Source organism: Cynoglossus semilaevis, chromosome 16 (genome assembly GCF_000523025.1).
Source record: "Cynoglossus semilaevis isolate Cse_v1.0 chromosome 16, Cse_v1.0, whole genome shotgun sequence".
NCBI classification, from domain to species: Eukaryota; Metazoa; Chordata; class Actinopteri; order Pleuronectiformes; family Cynoglossidae; genus Cynoglossus; species Cynoglossus semilaevis.
Window position 1 is genome coordinate 8,494,033 of NC_024322.1, and position 16,050 is coordinate 8,510,082.

At 41.7% G+C, this 16,050-nt stretch overlaps 2 protein-coding genes across 4 annotated transcripts in view; both read left to right on the plus strand.

The window, feature by feature from the left end:
• The window catches only part of bcor (BCL6 corepressor), a 76,843-nt gene extending 68,242 nt beyond the window's left edge, over positions 1–8,601 (plus strand). For all 3 annotated transcript variants that reach the window (XM_008328432.3, XM_008328434.3, XM_008328433.3), the window contains 5 exons: positions 2,487–2,653; positions 3,336–3,481; positions 6,459–6,536; positions 7,179–7,332; positions 7,445–8,601. In XM_008328432.3, the coding sequence (XP_008326654.1) occupies positions 2,487–2,653; positions 3,336–3,481; positions 6,459–6,536; positions 7,179–7,332; positions 7,445–7,775 (876 nt within the window). In that variant the 3' untranslated portion in view covers positions 7,776–8,601. The remainder of the gene's footprint in view (positions 1–2,486; positions 2,654–3,335; positions 3,482–6,458; positions 6,537–7,178; positions 7,333–7,444) is intronic.
• A 1,581-nt stretch (positions 8,602–10,182) lies between these two features.
• Positions 10,183–14,454, plus strand: atp6ap2 (ATPase H+ transporting accessory protein 2). The gene is made up of 9 exons (XM_008328435.2): positions 10,183–10,331; positions 11,260–11,390; positions 11,505–11,633; positions 11,740–11,835; positions 11,926–12,063; positions 12,525–12,578; positions 12,658–12,807; positions 12,899–13,018; positions 13,566–14,454. The coding sequence occupies exons 1-9, from the start codon at positions 10,214–10,216 to the stop codon at positions 13,758–13,760; spliced, it is 1,131 nt and encodes a 376-aa protein (XP_008326657.2). The 5' UTR covers positions 10,183–10,213; the 3' UTR covers positions 13,761–14,454.
• The last annotated feature ends 1,596 nt before the right edge of the window (positions 14,455–16,050 follow it).

Genomic DNA, 16,050 nt, shown 5'->3' on the forward strand with positions numbered 1-16,050 from the left:
ATTTTTTTGTTGTGTTGTGTGTTTGTGTGTGTATGTGTGTGTGTGTGTGTGGGTTATTGGCGGGAAGCCGAGGCTCTCGTGCTAAGCTCCCCGCTCTCTCCCAGAGATATTAAACACGGCTCTGGAGGTTTTAGCACTGCGCCTCCTGCACAGCCACACACACACAAACTTGTCAGTGCCACAAAAACACACCCGCACACATACACACACAAGCACGAACTTGTGCGTGTGCACGCCTGGGCAGGCTGCATATCAACACGCTCAGGCTGTCAGTCTCTCTAACGCTTGCTCTCATTCTCGCGCACAGACAGTCGCAGACACACATACGCCACACATGCACACTGTGAATGGAATCCCCCAGAGGGGGAGCTTCAGCGCGGCGCTTCCGAGTATCTCTCTGTCTCTCTGTCTGTCTCCTCTCTTCTCTCTTCTCTCCAGCAGTCTGAGCGTTGGCAGCGGGTGGAAAACCAGTTGGAGCGTCTTCCTACTCCTCCATTGTCTTTTTTTTTCTTATCACTTTGCTCATTCACAGAAGAGGATTTAGGGCCACAGAAAGATATAAAAGTATTTACTCTAAACAATAACTTAAATCTGAGAATAAAGAGGGAAAAAATAGCATAAATAACAACAACAGCAAAAAGCTAATTATTTTGAGAAAATGTCAGGGCTATGAATTTAAAGTCAGACAATTTCTGAAGTTTTTATTACAGCTAGGAATATTGGTATTCATTTTTTTAACACCTGTTCTTGAAAACTTAAAGCGCATGAAAATAATAATTTTTGTAAAATTCCGAATTTAGAAAGTGAAAATTTAAAATGGTGACTACAGACTTTTAGATAAATCTTAGATAAAAAAAATATATGGACCAATTATATATTCTGACATTTCTATTATTAGAATATTCAGATTTTAACCTGGAATTTATTTTTAATTTCATTTGAACATAAAACACACTTTATGATATATCCTGGGTTTTTTTTTCCTTCACAATCCAAACCTCACACTGTCATTCTGAGTATAGAGACCACTGAACTGCTTTTAGAATTTTGATTTTATATTAAATTTATTAATAAACTCTATTCAACCGTTTCCTTCCCCCTCCTTTCCTCTTTCCTGGTCTGTGATTGTCCTCTGAATCACTCCTACCCCCCCACCTTCACTCTACACTGCTCACCTCACCACCACCCTCACCCCACCCTTTCATCTCTTGTTATTATCAGCTTCAGCCCAGAGGACAGTGCGGGCAGATTTCACCCACAGATTCATTTATCTGTCATCTGCCGGGGTGTTGCCTCTCACTTCTCCCGTCTTTCCGCCCTCTCCAACACCCTCCACACATCCTTCTGTCACTCTTCTTTCTCTCAAATGTCTTCCTTCCCTCTTCCTGCCGCCACACACCCGGTGCTGAAAGAGAGGGAGAGAAAGAGAGAGAGAGAGAAGACGAGAGATAAACACTTGGCATGATGGCAGCCTAGAATTAGCATAGAAATGGAAGTTTGCAGTCATTCCCAAGGTTCAGATGAGAAGCTCTCATCCTCTCGGCTCTGGACTGTGAGCAGGATAGAGAAGCACCTCTGCATGCATACGTCTTGCATACATGCATATGTAAAATGTTTAAAAAACTTAGGGATGAGCAGAAGCAATTTTCAGCACAATACTTAAAAATAAAAATAAAAATAACTGCATCAGACTGAGCAAAAAAGCAAAGTTGAACATCGAAACTCGAATACGATCCAAAAATAACAGTGTAGTACAGTATATGTTGTTAGATTTGAACTAACCTTTAATATGAACTTCTCTACATCATGACAGCAGTCGTGTGCATGAGGCGTTTATACATGGTTCTTACTACGACATCTAACACACTTTTGAATCTGTATTACACTTTGTATTGGATGTGTTCATCCCTTGCGAAGTGTGTTGAAATGGCCCCACATCCCTACTCTATGTTCTCTTTAATGGCAGATGTATTTCAATAGAAACCAGTCTGAGTACTAAGTGCCTAACCATCACAACCCAACCTCTCAAAAAATGCATCCTGCTCGTGAGCGCTGATATCAAATCTCCTTGTTTTGCTTCTGTGATGCGTTGTTACTGACGATACTAACTGGCTGCCACGGTCTAGTCCAAGTTTGACCATGGCAGAGGGAAGCACACACACCCGTACATGTGAGTGGAATCTAGCGGTGCAAACACAGCTGAGTCACATTAAGTATCCTTATTGGCATGTGGTGCCAGCTTTACTCTTATGGAGCCTTTGTGTGCAAGTGTGTGTGAGAGTGTGTTGTTTGGCAAAGGAACACATTTAGTTCCTGCCTTTCCCCAGTTCCTCGCCCCAAAGGAACAGTAAAGGGAAGCTCTGTCTGCGTGTGCGTCTGCTCCGTCTGACTCGTGCGCTTGGACTTGTTTTTCTTTGGTTTGGCAATAGGAACACACACACACAATTTCCTAGTCTGAACCCTGCTCTCCTTCTGTTTCTCCTCAGGAGGTGGTGCTGTACTGTCTGGAGAACAGAGTATGTGAGGTGAATCACAGAGACTACGCGGGTTACTGTGCTCTTCACGAAGCGTGCGCCCGTGGCTGGCTCAGCATAGTTCAACACCTGCTGGATTATGGCGCCGACATCAATTGTAGCGCACAGGATGGGACCAGGTAAACAAGTGCACTCAGACTCAAACACGGAAACAGAAACCAAGCCTCACAGAAATCATATGCTTCATACACAAATAAGACCAAAGGCTCTACATGGAAGCCAAGACTTGACTTGGGGAGAAAGAAAGAGTAATTTGAGTGCTTGGTAAGATAGGAGATTTGACAGGTTAGATGCTGTTTTAAATGCATAACCCTGAGCGCTTTAATAGCGGTGTATTAAATTTACAGTAGGGTGTCTGCTGCACTCAGGTCCTAGGGTTGTATTGTGTAGCCGTTAAGCTTTTATTTATTAAAAGCTTTAGCAGATAGTATTACAGAACCCAGGTTGGGTATTTCATGAGAAGAAACAGACCCTGATAAATCTTTACATTTCATTGGCAGCTAGGAGGAAGTGAAATCCCTCAGATTGTACGTTGTGATTGTAAACAACAGAAGAGTAAGGTTGTTAGATGTATCACTTTGTAATTGTTTTCTTACTTACTAACAGCTAACGGATCAACCAGAATTTGCCCAATAATAAAAATAGACTATAGCAAAGTCAGACATACTTTTAGGTAAACAATCTCCCACTGCTAATTACCGCAGCTTAAAGCAGCTTTAACTGTTTGTGGACGACTGACTTTGTCAATGTTTTTTCCCACTGAGTCAGCATCAAAGTTAATGTTCATGTGTATTGTTTCAGACCCATTCACGATGCTGTGGAAAACGACCACCTTGATGTAGTGAGAGTCCTGCTCTCCTACGGTGCCGACCCGACTCTGGCCACATACTCTGGCCGTGGCCTCCTCAAGATGACCCACAGTGACAGCATGGAGCGCTTCCTGACTGGTGAGATCCACAGCTGACTTTTTCAGTCCAGTCACATGTACTGCTTTGGTGGGGAACTTATAAAACACACAGGTCATGGGCGTCCCCTGTGGACATATTCAAAGAGTAGTGTGCAAAAAAATAAAATGGACTCTCTGTGTGATATCTTGGCTGAAAAAAGCTTTCCCAGACATTTAATACTTGGGTTTATCTTGCCAGCAATGTCTTTTGAAAAGACTGAAAACTGAATCACTTTTTCACTTCAAAGCAGCAGCTGCAAAACACACAAATACATCTTTTAAGAAGCTTTATTTCGAATTTGTGAATTGCATCGTAGGTCAAATTAAATCCAGAGAAAAATAACATGGGGGCAGGGGGGGACAGCGGGGGGTTGACTCTGTCCTCTCTTTAGTATTTAAGAGGATGGCTAAAATGAACTGATTTTTGTAGTTTTCAAGAGCTGTTGGACAAAGTGACACAGACGTTCATTTGGGGGCCATGATTGAAAATTGTGACTCAGGTTTTATAAACTCAATGTGTTTTACAGGGACATTAAAAACTATGGTCATGGTATAAATCAGGATATTTTCACAAACTCCAGGTCTAAATTTGAACTCATCCATGAGGGCTGGACACAGCTTGAATATACAAGTCACATGCTGCTGTGACATTGACCTGATTTAAAAACTATAATTGGTGCTGGGATTTTTGTGTCCACACAGCCGAAGAGAAATTCAGTTCTGAGTCACTTTAACTGAAAAATGTAGTTATGAGTCACTACAGCGTGGTAATCTGATCGTAGCTGCGATGGCACGTTCTGCACTGCTCAGAGAGGTGGGCCAAGGGTAAAAAGTAAAAAAATAAATACTGGTCTTTAGGGCATACATTCAGCTCCTAAAGGCCACAGTCTTCTTGTGTTTGCCATTCTATCTCTGCTTTGCCCTTTGTTGGCACCAGTCCCTCCCCCTTTTTTTTTTTTTTAAATCCTGCACCTCCCCACTGCCACTAGACATTTCCGTATCTGTCATCCCCTGCTCTCTCCTCTGGACCTGAACCCTCTCCACGGCCCTCCCTTGTTGACCACCTGTTAGTCAGGCAGCCTCAGCCCGTTCGGCTCGTGCTGCTGCTGCTGCTGCTGCGGCTGCCTCTGAGCTCCTCTATCTGGTTACTAAGCAACGCCAACTGTGTTTGCTCAGCGTACGTGTGGAAACTGGCCTCACTCTGGCCGGAGAGACTCTGCTTTTGTATGCGTGCTTGTGTCTTTTCATGAGGCTGCCACGCAAGGGTCTGACGTGGACTGTTCACAGTCCTCATCTGGATGTTTGTAGTTAAACTGACACAACACACACACACAGTCTCTGAGTGGAGGAGTGGAGGAAATGAAAGCTTACACAGGCGCACACTTCCTTTATAACCAGCAACCCGATGTTACATGAAAACATGATGATGTGAGACTTTAGTAAGAACAAAAAAACAGGGCTGAAGGCAGCAATAACTAGACTGTGCTCCCTAACTGTAGAGCATTGATCTGTATGTTATAGAGTTCAGGATAAGTGAATGATGTGTTATTTTGTTCCATGAGCGTGGAGAAAAGTATGGACCTAGACATTCAATGTAATTTCAAGTGTTTTCTGGGGCGAAATGAAAGCTTACACAGGCGCACACTTCCTTTATAACCAGCAACCCGATGTTACATGAAAACATGATGATGTGAGACTTTAGTAAGAACAAAAAAACAGGGCTGAAGGCAGCAATAACTAGACTGTGCTCCCTAACTGTAGAGCATTGATCTGTATGTTATAGAGTTCAGGATAAGTGAATGATGTGTTATTTTGTTCCATGAGCGTGGAGAAAAGTATGGACCTAGACATTCAATGTAATTTCAAGTGTTTTCTGGGGCTAATCTAAGGTCACTGCTGAGCCATTTTGCTTATTTAGCAATTTTCTTTAATTCACATCCTAAAAATGTGGGGTTTCTTTTTTTTTTACGAAAGACAAGACAAATTCTGTTACGACTTCTCTGTGATGTTGTTCATCAATCTTCATCATTATCTGTTGGTCTATGTCTGTTGATAATCAGCCCCTGACAAACCCTGACGGAAAAACAAGTGAAGTGAACAGGTGTGAGCCAACTCTGAGTAAATGGATGAAATGGTCTGGGGAGATTTATACAAAGAAAAATTGTGTTGAATTTTGGGAGTGGTCAGGAGAGGATAGATAGATCGATGGCTGTGTGACTGACAGAGTAAGGAGATAGCGGGGAAGCGAGATTGAGCACCGGAGAGAATGGGTGAGAGACGGAGATCGCTGCCCTCCCTCCACCTGGCCCCACTCATCTAGAGGCCGTTAATCCCTCCCCACACACGCCAGACACCCCGCGCCTCAGCTCTGGCACAAAGCCCAGCTCTCTCTTTCTGCAAGAGTGTGTGTGTGTGTGTGCGCGCGTGCATGAATGTGTGTGTGTCTGTGTCCTGGATACACACTTTGCTCCTGCTGGGTGTGCGCTTATCCAGCTCCCTCTGCTTGTTTGTTTCCAGCCCTCTCGCTCTGTGTGGTGTGTGTGTATGTGTGCACTTGTGAGTGTGTGTTTGTGTGCGCTTGTGACTGTTTGTGTGTATGGATGCGTGTGTGCAGGCAGCGACTGTGTGTGGTTCTTGTTTGATTCCTGGCAGCTCTGCTCTGAGCTCAGCCAGCCCTAACCCAGCAGAGACAGTCGCTCTCCTCCCCCCTGGTACAGCCGCTGGCCCCCGACCATCATTCCCCTGACACCCCCCCAACCACCCACCCAACCTCACAAACATTTGCTCTGTTTGTTTCTCTTTTCTCCCCTGACACTGGCCCTCTTTCTCCACCACTGCTTCACTGTGCTCTTATCCATTTTTTTCTGCTGTAATCTCCAAGGGCAATTGGTGTTTGCCCTATTTGCCTGTTGCCTGTTGCCTGTCCCCAGGGTGCCAGTTCTTGAATAACTAAATTTGTGCCTCTCTTGTCTCCACAGATTATTTTGCTGACCTTCAGGGACGCTCAGATGACGACCCAGGGCTTTACTGGGAATTCTACGGCAGCGCTGTGTGTGGTGAGTACCTTGGTTGCTAATATTAATTCTTACAACTTTTTTTATTCTGCTTTACTTTTGTCCCACAAACTTAGTGTCTAACTGGACCGACTCATTTCACTTGGCCCACATTTGGCAATGACTTTAGGGCCTTTACTGGCCTACATCTGGTCAACAGCTATGGTTTGAGTTTGGCTGACATGTGGTCCACATTCTGGATTACATCTGAGTACCAGATGTAGACCACTAAAGTTACTCTTTTATTCCGTGTAATTCTATTCTATACACATATAGCAAAATTAGCTAGTAACAGCGCATGCAACCTGCTTGGACAACATACAGTAATTATGGTAATAACAGGCAGTTAGTGGCCCATATCAGGTGTTTAAAATCTGGTTTAGAAACTGTAGCCAAAGCTGGCCCTCCTCTGGCTGCATGTGGACCAGAAATGTTCTTCTGGCCCAACATAGAAGCATATGGCTCAGGGTCTGGATACCATGCTACCATATGTAGACAAAAAAAGGCTCATAAAAGAAAGCTTATTGTGGGACAAGTGACCAGGTTGCTATCTAGTTTTTAGAAATATGTCAGGATACATCCTGTTAGCCAGTGATGAAGCAGATGGTCTCTAACTGGCCCATGTGTGCGTGTCTCATGTTTCAGAGTCATATGAAGAAGGCAGGATCTATGACATACTGGCTGACCCTCCAGGCCCCGATGACGAGGATGAGGACGACAAGAGGGAGGTGTTTGAGTTTGAGTTCTCGGACCGACCTTTGCTGCCTTGCTACAACATCCAAGTGTCCCTTTCCCAAGGGTAAGCTTTGATTTTTAACTAAAAACCCACCAATGTCATTTATTTACCTCACTCTTTGCCATTTATTTCTTTATTTAATAGTCGTTCATTTTTCTCTCTCATTCCCTTTCAGTCCGAGGAACTGGCTCCTTCTGTCTGACGTGCTTCGCCGGCTGAGAATGTCTGCTCGTGGTTTCCGACAGGCATTCCCCCACATGGAGGTGGTGACGGTGGCAGAGGCAGAGTTTTACCAGCAAGCCTCTCTGTCTCAGCTCTTCTCCTGCCCTGAGGAGCTGGAGGGCTTCCATCCGGACAGCAAGGAGCTCTTAGACCTAGTGGAGGACAGTGCCGAGCTGGCCGCCCTGCTGGGCTCCACACTGGAGTGTCTAGACGACCGCTGGGACCACCCAGGGGACAAACTGAAGGACAAAATTAAGGCTGCTGCGAAGCTGGGCTCATCCTGACCCCTCGGGGAAACTAAAACTGGACTTTAATCTTTACTGACTTTGCTTTAAATCCACCCAGGGGTCATGATGATATGCCTTAGCCTGACTATTAGCTCCTGCGCTCTGGTCCTGCCCTGAACGAGCACTGGTGCACTTGTACTGATGGATTGACCTGCTGGCTGAATGGGCTGCTCAGATATTTCCCTCCATTAAGCGAGGATCAATAAACGTGTGACTGAGTTAGACTTAATAATGGTCTTATTTTTATAAATTAATATATGTATAACTGAATAATTCTATATGGATATCTAGATTTGTTTCTTTCAAAAGTTGCCCCCGACACCTCTGAAAGATTTTTCTAAAAAACAACGGAGTGCTGTTGGCCTGTGTGGGCACACTGCACATTGTTCATGTGTATCTGTACAGGATAGTACTCCGACTGTGCTATTGAGTGTGGTATTTGTGTTTATAGGAAGCACATGATGTCCTGCTTTTTCCCCCTCTCTCCTCAGACTTCAGCACTGGCTCAAGCCTAAGGGGCTGACCTGTTGTATCTTTTTGTTGTTTTTTTTTAAAAATGCTGAGATGTTGCTTCCTGTTCGGCCTGTAATTTAACATGGCAAAACTACAAAAAGTGTTTGTACAATAAAAGTTTTAAGATAATGTTGATATTCATCCTGCGGCACAGAGCTTGTACATAACAGGGGAAGGCTACTGCAGTAAAGTAAATTTTTGGTGTGTTCATTTTTGTTTTAATTTTGTAATTAAAAATATCTCATAATTTGTATTTATATTTTACAAAAGACGTTGCTTTAAAATAAATATACAAACTGCAAGATGACAACCCGAGTCCTGCTCGTCACTGCGTCCTTGTTGCGACTTGAAATGAATTTTGATCAATTTTGCTGGCGGCTCTGACATTAAAATTTCCGTCCTAATTATTCCAGCCAACGCGACCGCTGAGGGAGCACTAGTAAAGCCCAACATTGCCATCTTTTGGCGTGTTTCACTACTGCAGGCATGATGCAATCTTGCTGCGGTCTCAACTTCAGAGCCGAAATGTAGTTTCCGTGCCGTTTGTGCAGAAAAATGTGTATTGTAGCGCCCTCTTGTGTCCCAATGACGGAGACCCGATCATCCAATTGATAATTTTGTTATTGAGTACAGTGTGTACTTACGTTTAGATGCAATATGAAAAATGTATGCGAAAATGTTTAATTTCAATTTATTTTTTATTATAAAATACATATGGCAAAAAAGTTGTTTATATGGTTGCACAACAACATTCTCACCTTTTGATTTATACAACAATTTGATGTCTAAACGAAGTTGTCATATAAAATATAGAGGGATAAGTGTAGACTCAGACTAAAGCACATTTGATCGCCTTATAATCCCCACTTTGGAGTGGGAGAGGGGATTGGCCACTACGGCTTATTGGAGTCCCACTTTATTCCGGCACATTCACTGTGTACTTCATCTAAATTGGTCCTTTATCTTTGCTTGTAAAACGTCAGTAGAGAAGAAGTGGACTTCAGAGGCTGCAGAAGATGTAAACAAAAATGATGATTGAACTGAAGGCAAAACCACACAAACCAAATAAACTAAATTCCCTGCTGCCATACCTGCAGAGAGAGAGAGAGAGAGAGATAGAGAAAGAGAGAGAGAGAGCTCCGTGGCAGACGGCCAGACACTGGGATTTTGGCTGCTCCACAAGCAGACAGTGGAGCTTTAAAGAGGGGACACGGGAGATCAAGCCCCTTAGGGCGTTAATAAAACCCTGGATACATCCCTTTAAGAATGAGTAAATGCAGATCAAAGTCTGGCTTTGTGTAAAAAAAATACCAAGAAGTCACATCAATCATCGCCATGTCAGCCTCCATGTTCAAGAAGGCTACACATTAACATACCTGGGCACGTAGCCAGTGACCACCGTGGTCACAAACTGGTCTCGGCGACTGTGTCCAAAAGGCAGGTAGAAATCGTCTATTGCTGACTTGGAGTTCAGTGAGATGCATGAAGTGTTAGGAAAAATTCTAGGTTCGCGTCCAGAATTGTGATTTCACCACTGTTTGTATTATCCAATTTCACTTCATCGGTTGGGAAACTATAATTTATTTGCTGCAAATAATCTGTCATCGGTTATGTAGACAAGTTTTATTAAATACCAATTTAAATTGTTTAAACTAACAGTACATACAGCAAAAAGTTAGCAAAAGGTAGGGTCATCATATTTTAAAATAAAAGCCCCTGAAAGTATTAAAGTCCAACCCTAGCAGCTATTATTGTTTTCCTTAGGTAGTTAACAACAATAGTTAACAATTTAAATGTATAATTATACTAATGTGAGATAAAGAATTAGTACATTTTACCTTTAGAAGCTAGTTTTTTGTTTTGTTTTTTTGTTATTTTTCTTCAATGTTATACGTCAGACCTACGCTACGCTCCACAGCGTCATGACGTCAAGTCAGCTGATCTTTGCAGGAGAGCAAAGAAAGATGTCGCCGTCAAACTGTCCAAGGATGGAAGCGGGGTTTTCCGTGGCGTTTCTCCTCTGCTGCTTGATTTCAACCGGTAAGGAGCACTCAATGACAGTGACATTACAAATTCAGTTATTTGGAGGTGTAGTATTCATAACATTTGTTTTCTGTATTTTAAAACATTAAATGGTCGCTCTATTTAGCCGTCTAGTGTCGTCGTTAGCAGCGTCCTTTAGCTTGAGGACCGTGTCATATGTTTGCCCGTATGATGTCGGCTTGACATCAATGACAATAGCAGAAATAACATTTTGTAGTGAAATTGTGTATATAATAATCCGACCTTTTATTTATTTTAGGATTAGTTTAGAATCCATACGTCTCGGTTAAAAAGAAAAAGCCGATGCACTATGCTAAAACCGGTTAGCAGACCGTAAAAACTACTTAGTGGCGTGAATAGAGTCAGCTTTGTATTGCCAACTGTATTGATATATATAGTTGTTTTAAAATACTCCAATATTTAAAAAACGTAGTAGTTGAACAAAAGAAGTTTAATTTTCAGAGTCATGTGACTGCTACTTCCTCTTTGACATTCATCGCCACTTCCCAGTCACGGGTTCATGCCTCCGTCCGAATCGCTGGGTAATTTGTTACAGTATACTGCACCCGTGAAAATCAGTCCGTGTTTTTCAGACACAGTGACACTGTTTTTCATACTAGAGATCCCTCTTCCTTTTATTTCAAAATAGCAGCAGTAAAAGGCCCGAGAAATGTGTGTTAATCAATAACAATCAATATTATATATCTCTACATAACTCATCTACATTGCCCTGTAAACACATTATATAAGCTTACGTTACAGGACTGAATCACAAACCACCATAGACTTCTGTAAATCAAGACTGACTTGTGAAATAGCATTCAAGCTAATTTTTTAACCAATGTGAGATTTCTGTGTGAGATGTATGTCTAATATGGCTGACCAATACTTGCTGAAACAGGTCACTTGTAATTTTCTCCTTCAGGTGTCAATGGGGACAGCTTCACTGTGCTCCAGGCTCCAGAGTTCGTGTCCTTTCAGAAAGGAGACTGGCTTGTGTCAGGAGAGAAGATCCCTGACCTGGTGGCTTTGACTATGGGCTTCTCTGTTCAGGAGGTGCTTTGTTACAATAAATATTTGTATTTAGTTTTTAATTTTAATTAATTTTCAACAACTCAGGTTAATGTGTTTGAGCTAGTCTTTATGAAAAGTGTGGTATCTCTTGTGCAGGATTTGTCCTGGCCAGGCCTTCAGGCTGGCCCATTATTCCAACGACCTCGGGCTAATGTACTGGTGGTGGTGAGAGGAGTCGATAACCTAGAGCTGCCCCAGAGTGTGGCCTCTTACCCATTGGAAAATGTAAGGAAGACTATACTTGATAAATATTTGCTTTGTTTTTTAAATAACAAAATAATAGAAACTGTTGTTCATGGATGATGTTTTCATCAAGCTGTCTTTTTTGCAGCCTGTACCTTTCACTCTGGACAGTGTTGCAGAGACAGTCCACTCTCTGTTTGCCGAGGACACGCCTGTAGTGCTCCAGTTGGCCCCTAGCGAGGAGGTGTGAAAACACAACTAAGATTTAACTTGGCAACACATTTTTAAAACTATTTTTGATATAATTTTGAATTTATGGATGTCTTTTCTTCAGCGGCTGTACATGCTGGGAAAGGCTAATGCAGTGTTTGAGGACCTGCCAGTCACTTTGCAGCAGATTCGTGCTCGTCTGTCCCAGGACGGCTCTGTACTGACGTCGCTGCCCCTCAACTCTCTCAGCAGAAATGCAGAGGTCAGTTTCTCTGTGATTTAAAAACCTCTCTGTGTTTCCTATTTAATTATAGTAGCTTCCAGGATATTTACTCCTCTAGGTAAACGATATTTTGTTTTGAAGGAGTCAAAATTGCAGCCCCATCCAACAGGGGGATCCAAAGTTAGAGCTCTGACAGCAAAAATTGGGTACCTTTGGACCTTAAGAAGCTGTTTAATAAGTCTGGCCTGAGAATCTAAGGTGTATGCTAGGCTCACAACTGAGAAGCAGTTCAATAATGTTGGAATTGCTTTAAATGTAAACAGATAATTCTTCCAATTAATTCAGAAATAATAAATAAAGTAGAACAATTTGGGTTTAACGCTGGGTCATACACAGTAAGATTGTTTTTGCTAACTACCTTTAGTAGTGTATCCCTTAAATACGCAACACTTGACATCACCTCTATTATGACTGTTCTCATGTGTTGTTTTGCTTTCCAGGCTGATTTACTCTTCTTGTCTGAGGTCCAAGTTCTCCATGACATCACTGCTCTTGTAAGTCAGTAAGTTTTTATTTCACTGAAGGTGGTGACAGACTTTTGGATTTGACATTGTTTTCTGCTTTTTTTTGTAGCTACAGAGGCACAAGCATTTGGCCAAGGACCACTCACCTGACCTGTACTCACTGGAGCTGTCCGGTCTGGAGGAATTAAGCCGACTCTATGGAAAAGACTCTGCTCAGTACCGAGATGCCACAGCCATTCTTGCCTCTGTTCTGCAGAAGGTGTTGAGACATTCTTCAAATGCCAGATCTTATTATTGAACCTTTCTTAAATGACAAAACTCACCACTGGTGTGTGTCTTTTAAATTGCAGTTCGGGGAGGATGTATATGCACTTTATGGCAACAGTGCTGTAGTGGAGGTTGTGACCGTGAAGACTTTTGAGGCTCCGTTAACCAGGAAGTCCCGTTCAATCCTGCAGTCCAGACAGATCGTAAGTCTATGGAGGAGCTGCTTGTTAAAGTTGACCAAACTGAGTCGTTAGTTAATCCAGCTGCAGCTGTACATCACAGCATTGAAATTGAATTTAAACTCCTGCCTGCTTATGAGTTAAAACAGAACATTGGAGACTAACTTAAGTAACGATTCCAGTGTAAACTCTTTTTTTTTTTTTTAAGAAAACCAGAGGTCAAAAACCTCCACTGGAACTCATTATGACTTAACTGTTGAGCGGCCCCTTGTACATCAAGAAGATGTAGCCCCAGTTCATGCCTTTTTTTGTTGTTTTACAATTGAGGTCTGGAACTGGGGAATGCTTTGATCACTCTTTAATGATAAGGGGAAGGGGAATGAGGGTGAGGAGGTGAAGGGGACCTGCTGAGAAAGTCTTGCAGAGACAGCCCTGACATAAAGGTTTATTACTATGTCCACTTTTCAATATAAAGTTTATTTGTGCATCATTTGCCTAGATTCTTCATAAGTACTTTAAATCAACCTGTGAAATACTGATTTTTTTTTCCCATTTCTCATTCCCATTTCAGGGCAACACACGTAGTCCATACAACCTGGCCTATAAGTACAACTTCCACTACGCTGTGGTCTTCAACATTGTCCTGTGGCTAATGATCGTTTTGGCTCTAGCTGTCATTGCAATCGCCTACAACCTGTGGAACATGGATCCTGGCTATGACAGCATCATCTACAGGATGACGAATCAGAAGATCAGGATGGACTAAGTCTTGATCACCAACACTCAAGATCAGATTAGATCCCTGTAGTGACTGTTGTTTTTTTCCCTGTGTGAGGTTTACTTAAGTGAAACAACAGTAACAAGTTGATGGTAGAGATTCAGAATCACTTATTTGTTTACATCACTGACGCAACACAGGAAAAATTGACAGCGTCTTATTGTTATATTTAATAAGTGATGCGATATTGCCCTTCACTGATCGGTACACTGAACCACGTCACATTTCCTCATTCATTTGCGTCAGATCACATCATTCCTTGTGGTTTTAAGTGATCACCAACAGTGTCTAATTCCTTCCCTGCCCTGGTGATTGCAATTGTATTTTTATTGTGTAAAAATAACTGTGTTGTAATGTCATGAAAGAGATTTGTTTTGTTTCTGTGTGAAGCTGTGCTTATCACAATGTGTGAAACTGTTAAGTTAAATCTGTGTGTATATATTGAAAATACAAATGCATCTCTATGACAAACTGCTGTATTCTTATTGTGAGAAGTGTGTAGTGTTGTATTTCAGGTTCATCCATGTTTATGGCTTGTACTTTGACAGTTAAATATTAATTTGAGTATGTGATTGAGATGACGGATATCAGAATTGGCCTCAGATGAATAACGCATTGTAAATCTCTATATTATGCTTGAAAAATTTAAAACACCATTAAAGTAAATATTACCCAAAAAGTGTATTTGAGTCGCCCTCAATCAGTGCGTTCGTTTCTTTGACGTAGCAGTGTAATACTTGGCCTACGCCACAAGAGAGCGATGTCAATCACCACTGTACGGTGGCAGCCAATCTGACCAAAAGTCAGCTGGCAAGATTTCGCGCTGCATTCCTAAAAAGGAACATGGAGGAGGAAAAAATAGCCTTTGTATTGTCCATAACAGAAAGATACATGTACTTGACATAGTTTATGTTAATAGTTATCCAGTACTGTGGTATCTATTTATACATATACAGTATATATTTTTCTTCCCCCGTTGTAACAGTTGGAATGCTTTTGTTAAGCCACAGCCGTTTTTTTCATTTGCCCACATCTGCAAGAAGTCAGATTTTCATCACCTGCCACTCTGCATTCCAGAATGTCGGACAATTATAGAGTGCTTTGTCTTCTCTAGGCGCAATTGGTCGTTGCAAACAAGTTTTTGAACGTACCTTGAACTACCTTTAGATGTGTTTGTATGACAAATCCGTATCTGTATGAAGTGAATGTATCACACTTCAGTTTTATGTAAAACGTTTAGTCATTCATGCGTTTATGGGGCACAAGTGGGTGTTGAGCAAACTGTTTAAAGGCACTGGATGAAACGCCTCGATTTCTTTTGCATTTTATAGGATTTATTTTAAGACCTTGAATATATTGACCTCATACATTGTATCACTTCTATTGAAACATTTCACCACCAATGCACATAAATATGCACTCTCATTCTACAAAATCGCCTTAAGAAATTACGACCAGCGGAGGATAGTCACAAAATATATGTTAAGTATCGGGTGTTAGTCTTATTTTAAATACTTGGTCAACTAGAAATTTACATATTGTTTGTTTTCCCCATTTGTTGATACATGTCAATAAACGTTCCAGAATTTCCAGTTTAATTGCGCAACAACTCAACCAATCAGAGTTAAGATATCACCACCAAAGCCCCGCCTTCCGTTAGATTCTATTGGATGTGTTTTTTGCGCAATCGAAGATACCGTTTACGTACTTAAACAACCTCTACACGGAAGTGTTTTTAAACTACGATTGACCTGAGAACCAGTAAGTTACTCAACCCTCCATGTGAGAGACCAAACAAACATGGTCTGACTGATAATAAAAGGTAGGTTTCTTCTTTTTTGTGTCACTTTTCTGTACATAACAGCAGCTGACCGCGCCTACGGTTTTTTTTTTTTAGAAAATGATACGACGTTGTTTTTTTTTGGTTCCTTTGTTTGGATCCTAACGCTTGTCGTCCATGATAATAATAACAATGTTAATAATAACGCAATTGATATAGAGAAGTTTATACAGATAATAAAGTCTATTTTATGCAGCTCTTCACGTTACATTTGTTAGAAAATGAACATAAACTATACCAATAAAAATATTCAAGAAGCGTCACCATTAGTATGAACTGTTATGACATTTTACAACCCCATCAGTTGTGTGCAAGAGGTGTTTTTTGTAATAATTGACCTAAACAAATTATCTTTATTCCAGCTGGCACTTACGTGGTGAGGAAGATTCGTGGTGTTTTCTCCCAGGAGGAGCAACCCGAAGAACCCATCACAACACC